General features: G+C 42.0%; 1 protein-coding gene across 2 annotated transcripts in view; it reads left to right on the top strand.

Moving 5' to 3' along the window:
- Positions 1 to 214: 214 nt before the first annotated feature.
- Positions 215 to 17,594, top strand: part of NUB1 (negative regulator of ubiquitin like proteins 1) — a 28,079-nt gene continuing 10,699 nt past the window's right edge. Inside the window, exons 1-8 of one of the 2 annotated variants that reach the window (XM_004281207.4) lie at positions 215 to 342; positions 2,798 to 2,915; positions 5,388 to 5,555; positions 7,263 to 7,321; positions 8,344 to 8,414; positions 11,104 to 11,286; positions 11,483 to 11,574; positions 12,833 to 12,939. In XM_004281207.4, the coding sequence (XP_004281255.2) occupies positions 272 to 342; positions 2,798 to 2,915; positions 5,388 to 5,555; positions 7,263 to 7,321; positions 8,344 to 8,414; positions 11,104 to 11,286; positions 11,483 to 11,574; positions 12,833 to 12,939 (869 nt within the window). In that variant the 5' untranslated portion in view covers positions 215 to 271. Of the gene's footprint in view, positions 472 to 2,797; positions 2,916 to 5,387; positions 5,556 to 7,262; positions 7,322 to 8,343; positions 8,415 to 11,103; positions 11,287 to 11,482; positions 11,575 to 12,832; positions 12,940 to 17,594 lie in introns of both variants that reach the window. The other variant, XM_012537265.3, reaches the window with a different exon arrangement.

Here is a 17,594-nt window from a genome sequence, read left to right as displayed (position 1 = left end):
AGTCCGGGGTGGGGTCTTCGCCCCAGCTCCTTCTCGCTCTTCCCTCTGCCCGCCCACATCTTCCCCCAGCCTCCAGCCAGCGTCCTCGCCCCAACCCCGCCCCACCCTTGTCCCGCACTCCCGCCACCCCCCGGTCCGTCTTATCCCCGCCCACAGCCTACCCACAACCCCGCCCCCAGATTAGCCCCGCCCACAACCCTGCTTCTCCGCCGCGTGGGGGCGGGGCGGCCCGGCGACAGAGACTGCGGGGGCGGGGCCGGCCTCACCCGGAATGAAAACAAACGGCGGCCGCCGGCACATCCGGGCATTCGGCGGGTTACGGTTGGCGCGGCGGTGGCGCAGGTGAGGAGTCGGCGGCCGAGCGTCGAGTCCCAGACCCGGGTCTCAGCCCCGCCGCCTGGCGCCCCCGCTCCCCCGGCGCGACCCCGACGCCAACCCCGTGTGGGTCGGGCGCGACCGCAGCGGCGGGAGGTGGGCGCCCTGCGCGGATGCTCGGCCGGGACTGGGGTCGGCGGGCCGGGGTTTCAGGTTGCGCCGGCATTTCGCCGCGCCCTAGGTTTGCTCTGGGCTGGGCTGAGGTACTGGGTACTGAAAAAGAAGATTGAATAGTGTCTTTGGAGGGAGAAAGAGAAATATATGTATATATTAAAATTAATTAGCCATACAAAAAGCTTGAGTCATAACACTGTAATTCCAGATATGCCATTTGGGATTTATTTGCAAAGACAGATTTTCTTTGCTGTTTAATGGGAAAACACTTTATTTTCTCCAGCCTTGACGATCTGATTCTGTATTTCTCAACTCTTTCCCATACTCTTATTTTTTAATACAAGATTCTTGTAATAGTCTGCCTAAGAGAAAAATTAATGTATTTTGAATGAATATATATAGAGATATATATTTGAAAAGCTCTGGGGAAAGGTAGCGTTGATCGATTTATTACAAAAGTGAAAGTGAAATTTTAAAGGAACGTTTTATACCTTTTCGCTTTCAGTTTAGAGCAGTAGTGCTAATGAATTTCTGCTTTTGGTGGGGGGCTGTGTTGCCCAACATTGTATGGCATCCATGAAACGTTCAGTTCTCCAGTTAAAATCGGAAACTGATTTATTAAACCTTTTTCCGTTTTGATTTAAAATATGTATCCTCGTTTATTCGGTTGTCTGGAAGTGAAGTTTTGTAAGTTTCAAGACAGTGGTGTAATCTTTTCTCAAACATAAGTGGTGGTTCATAGACCCTCCTTGCTGTTTATTTGCTGGTTGGGTGGAGTGTGGGCCCGCACACTAGGTTTAGGAAATCCCTTGAGACTTTGGTCAGGTAGCTACTTGGATGGCAGAGGGCTGTGCATTCAGCCTTACAGATAGCTTGGCTCCAGTAAATGGCCCTCTCCCCACAAGTGATACTTTCGTGGGAATTTCTGAACATTTATCAGTAGAGAACTAACTTTGTGTAGTGGTCCTGTAAGTTATTTGTGTTTGGAAAGCTAATGCTCGTAAGTGCTAATATGCTTTTCTGTGTGAGAAGCAGTTTATTAGTGCTTGAAAATCTGGGGTTCTTTTGTAGGTTACCTGGATGCACACAGCCCCCTCTTTGATGTGTTTTTTTTCTTTATCCCTTTTCTCCCCGCTATCCTGATTACCCTCTTTCTTGCCTCCAAATTGATATAAAATAGATTTGAACTTTCTTTTAAAACACTTGTCTATGGAATACACTTAAGTTCTCAAACTTGATTTAAAAATCAGGTGAATTGAGTTTTGGGGAGTGTGGAATACAGCCCCTGAATAAAAAAAAGAAAGTTACTTATCTAGGTTACATTAACTCTTACATATTTTTTCACTCTCTAGAATGTCTTCATCCTTCAAGAGTAATAGCTTTTGACTTTTCTTACTGCTTATCTGTTTTGGCTGTACTGCCCCTGTCAGCTGTTTGACTCTCTAGCCGCCTCACTCACCCCTTTGAATTGGTGTGCTAGTGAAGGTTGAGTAGACGGCTCCATTGCTGTGTGTGATTCTTTGGGAGAGAGTAGTTACATGCACAGGACAGAGAAGCAGCAAGGGATTTCGCGATAGAAGGCAGCATCCAGTGGTCCAGTGTTGTAGGTCCCAGTGCTAGTTATGCTGCTGCCTAATTTTGCATCCTTGATTGAGTCATTTTACAAACTTGGGCCTTGGTTTTCTCATCTGTAAAATGATGACCCAGCCAGTATTGATTTGAATAGTATATGTAGATTTGCTTTTATGCTTTATCACAAAATAGCATACATAACTTTCTAGTATTGTAAACACTAAATTTTTAATTTAAAAAATTCAGATATAGAAAATATTTGTTATGGATAGTTCATGGTTCAAGCTAGCTTTTCTTCATGTTTACCTGCCAAGGTGATTGGTCTTTTGTGTTGAAATAGCCAATATACAGGAGAATTGATAAGCTCTGCATCGAATTGTTTAAGTTCACTACTTTAGGGATTTATCTTATCTTTTCTCTTAGAGAATAATAGCAGGTTAAGAAATAGAAAAGTGTAATAAACCTTGCTACATATTAGCAACTTTGAAATATGTATTTTTATGTAATATATATAATTGCATATGTAATACATATTTCAGTCTGTATATAATATATATATCTTTTAGAGAAGCCTGGAGCTAGTTAAAACCTAGTCTAAAAGTAATTTAGACTAAACTGGAGGAGGAGTGGAGGAGACCTCTGCTTACTCTAGAAAACCCATCAGTGTATTAGGTAAGTTATAAAACACTTTGAAATGTGGCATGGGGTATCAGTGATGTACTGTTTTGCTTTCAAGGATGGCGCAAAAGAAATATCTCCAAGCAAAATTGACCCAGTTTTTAAGGGAAGACAGAATTCAACTCTGGAAACCTCCATATACAGATGAAAATAAAAAAGTTGGTTTGGCATTGAAGGTATTTTCCTTTTAAGACATTAATAATTAGTAGTGTTGTAAGTCTCCTTGGTAAGTAAGATTCTGAAGTCACCAGAAGTTGCCAGGCACAACCAGGTAAACCTTTGGCATAACCAAAAACATGAGTGAAAAGCAGGTCCCACATTTTATTAGCAGTTGGCAAGCTTATTTTTATTTAAAAAGATTTTATTTATATGAGAATGGTATCTAATTATTTTGGCATATATCATTTCTAATACCTTCACGATGTTACCTAAGTTTATTAATCTGGGTGTTCCTGCTAGCAGGGCAGTTCCAGTGCCAGAAGCTTAGTGTGTGACCTGTTCAGGGTTAGTGTCCTGGTGGGTTCTCAGCCTTCCTTGCTACTGTGGTCTGCTGTAAAACAATGCTTCCCTCCCCCAGCTTTGTTTACACTATGGCTATCTGTTCATTTTTCCAAAATATATTTTCCTAATAATTATGCCTTGGTTTTTTATGGTATCATCAGAAATGGCATCATTTTACATAAGTGAAACTTCTAGAAATTGAAGTTTGCCTGCCTTTCGAAGCTGAGGAACATTAATCATTTTTGATAGAAATCTATTATATTGGAATATCCTAGAATGTACTTCTCTGTTTTCTCAGTCTGAGTATATTGAGATAAACAGTGTAACATTTATCAAGGACTAAGAATTGTCAGGAGGGCATCAAATTGTCCTGTGTTGTGACACAATGACGTGCTTGGGAGGTGATAGTGATAGCTGTGTCAGGGTCTTAGGGTTTTCCTGTCTCTCTTGTTCCTGACAGGACTCACTTTTCAGTTTTTGCAAACCTTCTGATCTTTCTTCTGAATTTGCTTGTTATAATTTCTTGGCTTAGAAACTAGGTGTGGCATAATAAGAAAGCTGCTTTCTGTCCCCAGTTCCTGGCACGGAGCTCCTAAAACCCTTGAAATTCCCGAGTGGTAAGGGTGACAGGGGCATCTTTTGTTCTAAGAGGCAGCTCTTTGGAGAGAGCTTCAGGGTGGGGCTGCTCGCCTACAAGACCAGACTTTGATTAGAAGCTTGGAACTTGCAGCCCTACCCTCCAGCCTCTGGTGAGGGCAGAGGGCTGGAGATCAAGCTACTCACCAGCGGCCAGTGATTTTATCAATCGTGCCTACATAATGGAGCCTTCATAAAAACCCTTAAATGATGGATTTGGGGAGCTTCCAGATTGGTAGACACGTCCCTGCGCCAGAGAGTAGCACACTCCAGCTCCACAGGAACAGAAGCTCCTGCTCTCTGAGCCCTTCCAGACTTTGCCACATGTACATCTCCATCTAGATGTTCATTTGTACTCTTTATAATAAACTGTAATAATAAGTAGAGCATTTTCCTGAGTTCTGTGGAGTTGTTCTAGCAAATTACCAAGCCTGAAGGGGTAGGGGTTGTAGGGACCCTTGACTTTGTAGCCAAGTCAGACAGAAGTGTGGGTAACCTGGTGCCTGAAATGAAGGCAGACTTGTGGGATTGAGCCCTTAGCCTGTGGAGTCTGCCTCTAACTCCAGATCGTTAATGACAGAATTGAATTGAATTGTAGGGCATCCAGTTGGTGTCAGGAGGGGGAAAAAAACCCTCACTGAGTAATTATGTTTATGTTTTCTAGAGAATTACAGAAAGTTTCGGGGTTTTTTTAATTTATTTTATTTATTTATTGTTGGCTGTGTTGGGTCTTAGTTGCTACGCACAGGCTTTCTCTAATTCCAGTGAGCGGGGGCCACTCTTCTTTGTGGTGCACCGGCTTCTCACTGTGGTGGCTTCTCTTGTTGCGGAGCATGGGCTCTAGGTGCACGGGCCTCAGTAGTTGTGGCCCACGGGCTCTAGAGCGCAGGCTCAGTAGTTGTGACGCACAGGCTTAGTTGCTCAATGGCATGTGGGATCTTCCCGGACCAGGGCTCAAACCCGTGTCCCCTGCATTGGCAGGCAGATTCTTAACCACTGCGCCACCAGGGAAGTCCTCTGATCTGTTTTGTAACTTATGTGTATCATGAACATCTCCCCTATTATAAATATATACTTACACCGTCGTATAACCTGACTTGTTCTCACAAGTTAGGAAAATTAGAATGTTCTCTGTTTGTGTTTTTGGTTTTTTTGTCCCCACCCTTTAGTGGTATTGAACAGTTCATTATTCCTTAAAATAATTGTGTATATACTGCAGTTACATAAGTCACAGCCCACCTTGCTTTTCGCCCCTAGTGTAATCCAACTGGTCTTACTTTCTCTCTTGGGCCTATTTTCCTGTCCTTTCCTGGTTTTGATGTTTCCCTGGGTCCTCTCTAAACTCTACACCTCTCAAGATGTCAAGCCACAGTCTGGATTTCACTATAACAGGGGTGACCACCACTCATTAGTTATTTTGCCTTAGAGTCCCATGTGCACTGTTCTGTATTATACTTTTTTTTTTTGAGTTGGTACTGTATTCATCTGTGTTTTTAAATTTTTCTTTATAGGACCTTGCTAAGAAGTACTCTGACAAGCTAGAATGTTGTGAAAATGAAGTAGAAAAGATAATAGAAGAAATACGTTGCAAAGCAGTGGAGCGTGGCACAGGCAATGAGCACTATAAAGCAACAGGAATTGCTACAATCGAAGTCTTCTTACCTCCACGGGTAAAAAAAGTGAGTAGTTTCCCCAAATTTACATAGTTACTAATACTTAGTTAACTTAGTGATGTGATTAAATAAATGATGAGTTCTTTTTGAAGATACAATCCAAAGATAAAATTCTTTTCAGTTACTTTATATGTTGAACATTTACAAACTTAAAAGTCAATTTTATGGATTCTTAAGCTGGAACGTTTACGAAGTAGTCTGGCCTGCAGGCTTCACAGAGCTGTGCTTCAACATTCTTACATTTTCTAGAGTTTGAATGAACATTTAGCAAAAATGGGGAATACAAGATTACTTCAGATTTTCTAAAACTGTGTAGGACACATCACAAAGGAATTCGTCTTTTTTTTCTATGCCAGTGGAAGCCAGAGGCAGAGCTGAGTGCCCAAGCAGGGCCACCGTAACCTGGGCCACCTGTGTCAGGGCCGCGTCCTCAGTAGTTGAAGTCCAGAAATGTTACTGAGGCAGGGTACCCAAGGGTGCCTCTTCAGACTGATCAATGTTAATTATTCTCAGAAGAAATGAAAATAAGTGTGTATAAGAGTTACCATATGACCCAGCTATTTTACTCCAAGAGGAATGAAAACTATGTCTACACAAAAACTTGTACATGAACATTTGTAGCAGCTCAATTCACAATAGCCAAAAGGTGGAAACAACCCAGATGTCTGTCGGTGGATAAATGGAGTGCACACATACAATGAATATTATTCAGCCATAAAAAGGAACGAAGTACCGATACTCTACAACATGAATGAACCTCAAAAACATTATGAAAGAAGCCAGACACAAAAAGCCACATATTGTGTTGTTCCATTGATAGGAAATATCTAGAGTAGGTGAATCCGTAGAGACAGAAAATATATTCATGGTTGTCTGTGGTGGGGGCAGGGGAGGGAATAGGAGGTATGGCACATGTTTGGTTGGGGAGATGGTGAAAATGTTCTGAAATTTGATGATGATAACGGTTGTCTAACTCTGTAAATATACTAGAAACCATTGACTCTTATACTTTAGACAGGGAACTTTAAGGTATGTAAGTTACCTCTCTATAAAGCTGTTAAAAATTTCTAGGAAAAACAAAGAGTTTTATTAGAAGAAGGAAATTATATACGTATCTATCTCAGAATGCCAGTTTGGGAATTTAAAGGGCAGTATGTATATACAGGACTCTTCATTGCTAGTATCAAGTACCTGGGAAACCAGACCACCAGTCAGAAAGCTGATTGGTGAGTATGGAATCAGAGCAGATGATTTGCATGGTCTCATAGGTGTCGCTGGTGGTCCCGTATTTTCCTCTGAAGCCCAGCCATCCGAGAAGGAAAGGTTCCAGGAACATGTCTTGCTGCTCCCTCCTCACTGGGAGCGCCGAAGGGACTATCTCTTTTGCTCACTGAGGTGGCCCTAGTGCCAGAGGTTGTGGGATGGGTCCTTGTGGAGCAGAGGCCAGCTCCCTTGAGTAGACAGGGGACAAACCCCAGTGAGCAGCTGACCTTCCCGCAGAGACTGAAGCCCTGCCTGTGGTGCCACACTGCTGCCCCCTTGAGGACTTCCGGGTCACAGGGTCAGCACACGTCAGGTTTTGTTCAATAGCTTCATGCTACGCATGCGAGTATTTACATCATCTGATATCAACCTGTCTGGTTTTATAGGCAGAATAACAGCTCCAAAAAGTGTCAAATTCAAGTGCATTCTATTTGTCTTATTTTTAAATAGGATAGGAAAAACTTGTTGGAGACCCGACTGCATGTCACTGGCAGAGAACTGAGGTCTAAGTAAGTATCTGTGTGCCCTGTGCCCCAGGTGCTCTCGGCTCTTTTACACCCGCTCATTTGATCCTCCCTGGCCATCCTGTAAGAGAGATGGGGCAGGTTTGATTATCGTCACTGAATGGAAGGGAAAATTGAGGCTTTGAGGCTGAAGGACTTATTCAGGCTCACACTGGCATTTAAGGGCAAAGTGAGAACTCAGGACTTGCAGCAATCTCTTCACTTCCTGGTGTAACTTGAGATCAGGTGGGAACTCTGGATGCATGTGCTTGATACGTGTTTGAATCAATGAATGAGTGATAGAAATAGGAGACAGCCTGATATTGGCCAGATCATTAGTTTTGAATTTTATTCCTTAGTGCACTAATAGCTTGCTGTGGTGTTCAGTGAAGTATTTCAGCCAGTTTCAGGCTGTTGGCCCATTTGTAAAAAGAAAAAAAATACCTGCCTGTCACATACCAGTGAAAACCTAACTTTTGAGACCTGGTCAATTACTTCATCTACTTGTGCATTTTTAACTGGTAAGTATTTTGAATACCTCCAGGGATAGCCAGTCAGTGTTTCTTAAAGTGATTTTTCTCATCTTCTTCTTTGGTCTACATGAGGGCTGTTAGGGATGGATTCAGGAAGCATAATTCATTCAACACACAATGAGCAGAAGATTGTATGGAACAACTCCCCCTATTATGGGCTCCTCCAAGGAGACCGCAGAAGGTATAGAGGATGGCTTTTCTCCTGACATGCAGCTAGGGCCCTCCTGTTCAAACAGATACACAGCACCAGTGGTCTCTACTTCACAAGGAACCAAATAGTAAAACAGATAGTTTACAAAAGGACACTGTCTCTGACACAGTTTCAAATAACCATCTAGTAAGCTGACTTTATCTGAAGTAATGTTGTGAGTCAGTAAATTGGAATACTCGGTGTTTCTGAGAAGAATGTATAAAATAGCTATCATGATTAAAATCTATTTAATGGATAATAAATAACAAATTTGGTTACCTATAGTTTTTGGGTTTATTTTACAGGATAGCTGAAACCTTTGGATTTCAAGAAAATTATATCAAAATTGTCATAAATAAGAAACAACTTCAACTAGGTATGTTATGGCAAAGTATGCAGAATTTTTAAATCAAGTCAATAGAGAAATAATGACTTTGTATCTTTTTTTCTCTTCCTCTGTTCAAAAGTTTTGGGTGGCTTTATCATGTATATAATGCAAAACCAATTATTTTAGAGTTTACTAAAATAAAAATGTAAAGCAGGAAGCAACTTTTCCAAAGATACTCAGTACAGGTCTGGTGAAATGTTACAGAATGGAAGTCTAGGCGTGCTCAAAGTAAAATAGAGTTTCTAGTAAATTCTCCCTGAGGGAGAAGAGCTAAAGCTGAGTGAAGACGGGGAGGAGGCTGCGGTGGGGAGCGCTCCAGACAGAGCCTCGTGTTACAGCTCCATCGTGTGAATTCGAGGGATTGAAAAGGTCTAATATGGCCGAGTGTAGTAGGTGAGCGGAGGGTAGTGCTTCTTCAGGATGGAGGGCCAGGCAGTGAGGCCACATTGTAAAGATTATAGTGGTGCTTCTTAACCAAGGGTGATTTTGCCACCCAGGGGACATTTGGCGATGTCCGGAGACATTTTGGGTTGTCGTGACTTGGTAGCAGGGGGCCAGGGGAGGTTGTGCTCATAACAGTTAATGGGAAGAGACCAGCAATGGTGCTGAACATCAAGGCACTGAACGGTCCCCACAACAGAGACTTAATGCAGCTCACGATGCCAGTAGTGCTGCTGAGGAACCCTGGACTTGAGCCTTACTCAGTATTAGAGGGCTTCTCTCTAGAGAGGTGGGAAGCCATTGATGCTGGGGAGCAGACACAATTATATTTGTGTTTCAAAAATCACTTTGGCTGCAGTAGGGGAATGGATGCAAAGGAGACACGAATGGCCTTGGGAGACCAGTTAGCTATTGCAGCAGTTCGGGCAAGCACTGTAGTCTGTTTGGTTTCCATTAGGTTCCTATGGCCTACGGAGAGTCAGGTTCACATCCCAGCCTGATGTAATGCAGCCTTCACAGCCTAGCCCTAGTCGTCCTTTCCAGCATCACCTCTAGCCATTTCCTGTTACCTGTTTTAGATATCTTTGCACTGTTTGTCATTGCATCTCTATGTTCATTAGTTTGTGGTATCCTTCATTGGGCAGAAATCCTTGATTTTGATGTTATCAAATCCATGAGTTTTTCACCTTATTGTTTGTGTTTTAAGAAGTTCTTTCCTCAAGCCCAGGGCTGCATGGATAGTCTCACCAGAGGTTTTTGTTTGTTTGTTTGTTGTTGTGGCTTTAAAATCTAGTAAGATGGGCTTCCCTGGTGGCGCAGTGGTTGAGAGTCCGCCTGCCGATGCAGGGGACACGGGTTCGTGCCCTGGTCCGGGAGGATCCCACATGCCGCGGAGCAGCTGGGCCCATGAGCCATGGCCGCTGGGCCTGCGCGTCCGGAGCCTGTGCTCCGCAACGGGAGAGGCCACAACAGTGAGAGGCCCGCGTACCGCAAAAAAAAAAAAAAAAAAAAAAAATCTAGTAAGATGAGTCTCCCTCTTGGCTCTTCTTTATCATGGTAACTTGGCCATTGATGGATCTTTCTTTTTCTTTTTTTTTTTTTCATTATTTATTTTTGGCTGCGTTGGGTCTTCGTTGCTGTGCACGGGCTTTCTCTAGTTGTGGCGAGCGGGGGCTATTCTTCGTTGAGGTGCGCAGGCTTCTCATTGCGGTGGCTTCTCGTTGCAGAGCATGGGCTCTAGGCATGCAGGCTTCCGTAGTTGTGGCTCGCAGGCTCTAGAGCGCAGGCTCAGTAGTTGTGGCGCACGCGCTTAGTTGCTCTGCGGCATGTGGGATCTTCCCGGACCAGGGCTCGAACCCATGTCCCCTGCGTTGGCAGGCGGACTCTTAAACCACTGTGCCACCAAGGAAGTCCTCTATTTTTCAATATAAATGTTAGAATGGTTGTCGAGTTCCTAAATATATATATGTGTACGTATATGTACGTATGCATATGAATGTGTGTCCAACTAGAGTTTTCAGAAATGTGTTCAAATTTATATGCTTATAGTTCCTAATATTATTTTGGTATTTTATAATGTTTGCTATCTATATTTACCCTTTTTCGTTTTGTTCGTTGTTTTTTTGCATCTTTGACTTAATTTTTGTTAGGTTTGTATATTTGATTAATTTTTTTCATAGAGCCAGCTTTTGATTTTGTTCATATTCTCTTTCATTCTGTTCCATTAACTTCTACCTCTGTCTTTATTCCCATTTTTTATATGAGGACGTGGACAGTAAGTGGTTCACTCAGGGCTATAGAGTTAAGAAGGGATGGAACCCAAGGTGTTTGTTTTTACCCACTTCAGTAAATTACCTCTCACAGTGCGCCACTGCACTCTGGCCTCCAGTCCATTGCTGAGAACTGGATTATATCTCCAGCTAGAGGGTGGGAGATATCATGTCTCTCTCTGTAGTAGATTCTCAAACAGTTGATCGCTTTAGTTTGATCTTATGATGAGAATAAAGAAAAGTACAAAGGATTAATTTAGTCACCTCATTTTCCCTGGCTGATTTTAACCAGTGCTTAACAATAACATAGGTAAACAGCCAAATTTAAACATCTTCTTACCAATCATGTGGCATGGTGGTTTGCAAGTGCTGATGCAGGCTTAAGAATTCCATTTAACATAGAAGATGGCCTATTACCCAGTAAATTTAATGATTCTTTTTATAACATGCATTTCTGATTTTGACAGGGAAAACACTTGAGGAACAGGGAGTGACCCACAATGTAAAAGCTATGGTGCTCGAACTAAAACAGTCTGAAGAGGATGTGAGGAAAAACTCCCAGGTTGAAGAAGAAGAGCAGAATGAAGCCAGACTAAAAGAAAAAAGAATTCAGAGGACTAAGAGAGGCCTGGAGATACTGGCAGAGAGAGGTACACAGAGCTTCAGACTTCCGCTCAAGTCCTCAAAGGTGGCAGCAAATCACGCAGCAAATGGGCGGGAGCGTGCGTGGGAGGGGAGTATCACATTTCTTGTTGGCCTTTCTTCCCCTACAGTCTAACATTTTTAATGTCACCATCATTGCTTTTTAACATTGAACTAATGGAGTTCCTTTTGGTTTTGTTGCAGCTGAGATGGTGGTGGATCCAGAAACCACACCATACTTAGACATAGCTAACCAGACGGGCAGATCAATCAGAATCCCTCCATCAGAAAGAAAAGTAAGTACTGTAAGAAATTTATGGCTTGTTCTTTGATCTGCGGTCAGAGCAGAAGTGGTTTTCTATTTGTTTTATCTTGGAATGTTATTATAAAGGATTAGAAGCAGCTTTCAGTCTCCAGCTCATAAACAGAGAACATGACCATATGATGAGCACTGCATCTGGCCGGCTCACCCTGTGAGTTTCAGTGCCTGAGTACAGAACGGCAGGACCTCACTGTCCTGGAGCAGTGGCTTCCTGTGGCAGTGTTTGTTTTGCTGTAGTTTATTTTACTTGGGGGCCTCATTCCCTAAGGGACGGATCAGAAGGGGAGGCTGGGGTGCTAGGTAGTTTGGGAAGAGTGTGACAGATGATTCTGCCACCTCTTCCCCTGTCTCTCCACAGCCCCGTTCTCTAATTTGGAGTAAGGGTGAAGTGGTTTTACCTTTGAACATATCCAAGGGGCTCTTTCTAGCAGCATCTACAACTTGGCCCATGAGATCAGTCTCTGAGCTGGAGTCCAGTAGCTTCTTATATGAAAAGCTTTAGTGACTGTGGGTCAAGTTAATTTTAATTTTTTGGTCTTTAAAGGACACTTTTGAGTTGGTTTCACTATATGAATTATGGATTTAAAATTAAGGATTAAAGCTACGTTTTAATAAGAGAGCTTTGTAATCTCATTGAATTGATTTTTTTTGGCAACTGTTTGCCCACTGCAGATACTACATTTGTATATTAAATGATGATATTTAGATCTTTAGGGGAAACCTTTACAAAATGGAATTATATACAAATTCAAATCTAAAAATATTAATGAACTTTAAAGAAATTTGGATCACCTTGCAAAAATTGTTTTAGAAATGCTACAGTTGACAGATACTTCAGAAAAAAACCTGATTAAGAATAGAGAGTGAAATGAATGCTCTTTTTAGAAAAGATACAGTCATTACTGGCTGGTTTTTTATATGTTTAGTCTTACGGATACTAGAAATAGATCTAGATCAGCCGATACTAAAATAAAGTGATGAAAACGAAGGGACAGGTGCCGTTTCTGACCATTTCAGCCATGTTAAATTGAGTTCTTGGTTTCAGTGTTTAAATGAAATGAAGGTTTAATGCTGTTTTCCTTAATTTTGGCTTTTAGATTTAGTTGTGATCTTGAGTTTTTTGTCTGTTTGTTTTCACAATATTTGATTTCTTTAGGCTTAATATGCTTTTAATATAATTCGTTTTATTATAGTTTAAAGTGATGTTGTTTTAAATCCTTATTTTTTCCTAGGCCCTTATGTTAGCTATGGGATATCATGAGAAAGGCAGAGCTTTCCTGAAAAGAAAAGAATATGGAATAGCCTTGCCGTGTCTGTTGGACGCTGACAGATATTTCTGGTAGGTGCTTTTGTACCTGGTGAAAGCAAGTTTGAAGGAGGATGACAGTTACACACAGCACCCTTCCCCCACCCCGTGCACTTCACACTTCCGATTTTCACCCAAGATGGTTAACATAAAAGAGTAGTTATGGTGTAGACTGATTTGTGAACTGTTTCTCCCCGTCACATTTCTAATTGATCTCTCTTCCCTGTAAAGCATTTTATAAACATAGGCACTATTTTTTTACAACAAGCATGTAGGGTATCATGTCTCTTTCTTATGACATGTTGTCAGCCTGCACTGTCCGTTATAAGGTCCCTGTCAGCTTTTCACTTAGTGATTTTGGTGTAGATGTTGATGAGCGTTCCCCAAATCCACTGTTTCATCAGGCGCTCCAAGATGGTGATAACGTATTATTCCTTCTGCATTTATTGCTGGAATTCTTTTGAAAAATATTTTTCCTTATCGCTGCTTGGTCCTCCTAAGGTACAATTTGTACAGAAAGACAGAATAAAATGCTAGGTTCTTTCTCTTTATTTTCTTCTTTTCAGGATAAATGAGTTGCTTCCCTAGCATCTTCCAAAGATGACATCACCGGTGAGGTTTCCCTGCTTTTTTTTTTTTTCTTTTAAGTATCAGTATGAGCTCATGGATTTTAACACATTTGATACACTTCACACCTCAGAGCTTAAATTGGCTGTCTTCAGCTGGCAGGTGGTCCTGCATCCCTTTGACCCGATCCTGGGGTAATCTTTGTAGTCTCTGCTCTCTCGTGGCCAGAGCTGGTCCAGACTCATCCTGAATAGTTCCTGCCCCAGAGCAACAGCCAACACTTTCTCAAGGGCTCCTGGTTCCTCTTAATGGGAAACGGTACTGAGAAGCTATAATCCAGGCAGATGAAATATTTGAAAAATAGACTTGATGTTTGAAATATTCAAAAGGTAACAACGTCAGTGTTATTTTCTTTTCCGTTTTGAGGAACTCCCAATATATACAGTACATTCAAGAAGATAAATGTAAGTATATATAGTTTGCCAGCGGTACTGGCAGCACCCTTGTGTCTTAAGTGAACAAACTTAAATTTAAGCAAAAAGGGGGATTTATTGTCTAAAATATTTGGGAGGAGGGGGCAAAGCTGAAAGTAACCAGAAAAGGGCTTGGTGCCTCTCTGGTTTTCCTCCTCTGCCTCTTTGTCTTCGCTTTTTTCTGAGTGTCAGTTTTATTCTCTTCTGCTACAGGTAGCAGTGCAGGCTGTAAGTTAGGTCCTTAAATTCAGGTAAATTTTTTATTCGCTTCCATAATTGTTTCTAACTTTTTATTATGGAAAATTTAAAACATAAAAATAGCAGCTAATATACTGAGTTCCCATACACTTGTAATCCAGCTTCAGCGGTTATTGAGGCATGGTTGACCTTGATCTGTCTGTATGAGCCTTTCTCAGTCTTTTCACCTTGGACACCTCCTTGAAATCATTTTCAGGTCTCAGGGAGACCCTGAGTAAAAAATAACTGCCTCTTCAGTTCATGGTACGTTAACATGTTCAGTGAGTAGTAGACATAATAATCCAATAATAATTGTCAGTGCCTTTTTAAGTAGAAGATACTGGTTTTTTCTACTGGGGATTCGTTCATGCAGGTCAACTTATTAGCGTAATTTTTGTGCGCCTTCCCTCTCTTCGTAAAAGAGATCAACTCTAATGCAAGTCAGCGGTGGAGGTGGAAGAAACTTAAGTTGTTCTTCCTTTGCCCCTTGATGTTTTTCGTGCCTGCTCCAAGTAGGCTCAAAGTTCTGTCACAGCTTTCTTTTGTACATCTTGTGGTATGGTATGTAGTATGACTGAGAGTAATTTCTTTCCCCTATTTAAAGCTAAAAATGTAAGTTATACTTTTGGCCAAGATGGAGACCGGATTTACCCTCTCCCCTGCAACAACTGAAAAACTGGGCAAAGTGTGTAAAAACAGTGGTTTTCTGGCAATGCAGGACAGTGGTCCCTGAGGCGGGGAAACAAACGAGTGGAACCCTGTGAATTGTTTCAGCTCACGGCCTGGAGTTCCCAGGCCGCAGTGTGTGGAGGAGAAACCCAGGCAGAGCCTCCTGGTCTCCCCTGAGTGGAATAGATGGAGCTCGGAATCCAGGGAGGCCACAGTGGTGGGAGGAAAGAGCTGCCTGCGGGAGAGTGCACAGGGCGCCCCTGGAGTCTTCTGCTGAGTGATGGTCAGCACAGGCCTGTGAGGTCACGCCTGCCTTGCCCCCAGGCTGGGAAAGCACCACCTCAGAGAAGCAGAGAGATCACAGAGGGCGGATAATAACCTGTGGGAAACGGGGCATTGGCTAGAGAATTCAGTAGGGTGTGGGAAGAAGGGCTAATTCTGCCCTACAGGCTGCTCTGGTCCCACCTAACAAAGCTTAAAACTAAGCCCTGAAAAGGTCACACCACTCTTTTCAAGTAACATGTTTTTAACTGCATCCCAAGCATCGCTTAATGGTATTTATTGAACCCATGTATCGAGAAACACACAAAAAAACTACACACAATCCAGTTCCTTACAGCCAGTAATAAAACTAAAAATGACTTTTTAGCCAACCTTCCTTTTAAAAAAAGCAGATACCTAAGCTTAGCTTACCTTTCTTGAAATTAATATCTTTATTTTATATAAAAAATGTAAAACTCATGAGGCAAGTGTAATAAGTTTCTGTTAAATAACTGACTTGAGCCCAAATGGGATTTAATTTTTCTAAAGCTAGGCTCAGTATATTTTGTTTAAATCAACGTTATACATTGATTTTAATTAATGTTTTTAACATGAAAATTTATTGGCTATTGACTATTCAGGCTACTAAAGCAAAATCAATAAAAATACACTCTAAGACAATTTTATACAAGTCTTTAAATTTTTTTCTGAGTGACATGATCAGGTTCAAATATAGTCCTAACAGTTTCAAAATTATTATATACAGGTGATGTCATGATCTCTTTTATAGCCTATATATGAATAAAAAGTGTTATGTGTTTAAACTAAAAGAATGAAACGAACGTCTTTAATGTGAGACCTGTGCTGCGTTTTGGTTTTGGGTTTGGTTTTGGCTGCACAAATACTCAATTCTGGGTCAAACTTATACGCATGATTTTATTTTTAACTGAAAGGAGGCAGTTTCTGTCCTCACTCTTGATGCTTTAGACACAAACAAGCCTGTTCACATGTGTGAGACTTTGAAAACTGGCTAAATGTCCGCTGCTTTCGTGAGAATGGTGGGGTAGGCTTCTCTCCCAGAAACCGAAGGTGCCTACAGGTAGATCAGTAAATCTCACCTGGAGTGTAAGATCAGACCATGGTCCATGAACTTCTTCCTCTCCTCTCAATGTCAAGTTCTCAGGCCAAGCAGAAGATTCAGAGAAGGTGCCCCTCACCTGGTCATACATCTGGGTGTGTGTGCATGTGTGTAAAATATGGTGTGTATGTTACAAAACGTTCACAAAGAATAGAAATGTTCAAAGAAAGAAACCACAAATAAATAGGAAAATCCTGCTCTGAGAGATTATTCTTACGCCCCAGTGGATTGTCTTGCACGTACCCTGGAGTGCAGGCACTCCACTTAGGAGACTTCTGCTTTAAAGCATAAATGACAGAGACTTCCCTGTCATTGATGGTGCAGTGGTTAAGAATCCACCTGCCAGTGCAGGGGACACGGGTTCAATCCCTGGTCTAGGAAGATCCCACATACTGCGGAGCAACTAAGCCCGTGCGCCACAACTACTGAGCCTGCGCTCTAGAGCCCACGAGCCACAACTACTGAGCCTGTGTGCCACAACTACTGAAGCCCATGCGCCTAGAGCCCGTGCTCCACAACAACAGAAGCCACTGCAATGAGAAGCCCGCGCACCGCAACGAAGAGTAGCCCCCACTCGCTGCAACTAGAGAAAGCTGGCACACGGCAACAAAGAGCCAACACAGCCAAAATAAATTAACTAAAATGTATTAAAAAAAACCAAACATAAATGACAGAATCAGAGCTCTTCCCCGCCCCCCACCCCAAGCAGATTTTGATGGGCAGGATGGGAAGCTTGAGGGCATGCAGGTTTTGTAGTTTTATACCAGAGCAGTCTTACTTTTAGTAGAATACAAACAAAAACAGATGAGATCTTTAAAGTTTGTGAATGTTCCAAATTTTACTTTCTTATTGAAGAGAGTTCAAACTTGAGATCTAGATTTGCATTATGAATTTCTAACATAATCACAATTTAAAATCAAAATAAATATTCTCGATGTCCATCTTTGTCAACCTTCCATTGCCTTGCTGTCTTCTCCCTTCCTCTGTATCTGGGTTCAGCCTGCTGCGACAGCTGCCGAGTAGCATTTAACCTGCACCTGGGCCCCAAGGTCAGCTAGGCATTCAGAGCCTGGCATTTGTCTGGATGGTTTTTCCCCTCCTTTAATGTGATTGGACGTGAATGCCTCATCAGAGTCTTCATCAACTGAGGCGTTCATAGTAAGGAAGGATTTTTTTTTTTTTAGTGTGCTTTTAAAGCTTTGGGGTTCTAACTTCGGCTGTATATTAGAATTACCTAGGGGGATTTTAGAAATACAACATCCAGGCCCCACCTCCAGAGGTTTCTGCTATAATTGATATAGTGGGGTCCCAGCATCAGTATTTCTTAAAAACAAACAAAAAAA

Source organism: Orcinus orca, chromosome 9 (genome assembly GCF_937001465.1).
Source record: "Orcinus orca chromosome 9, mOrcOrc1.1, whole genome shotgun sequence".
Taxonomy (NCBI): domain Eukaryota; kingdom Metazoa; phylum Chordata; class Mammalia; order Artiodactyla; family Delphinidae; genus Orcinus; species Orcinus orca.
This window is presented reverse-complemented; position numbering and strand designations above follow the sequence as displayed.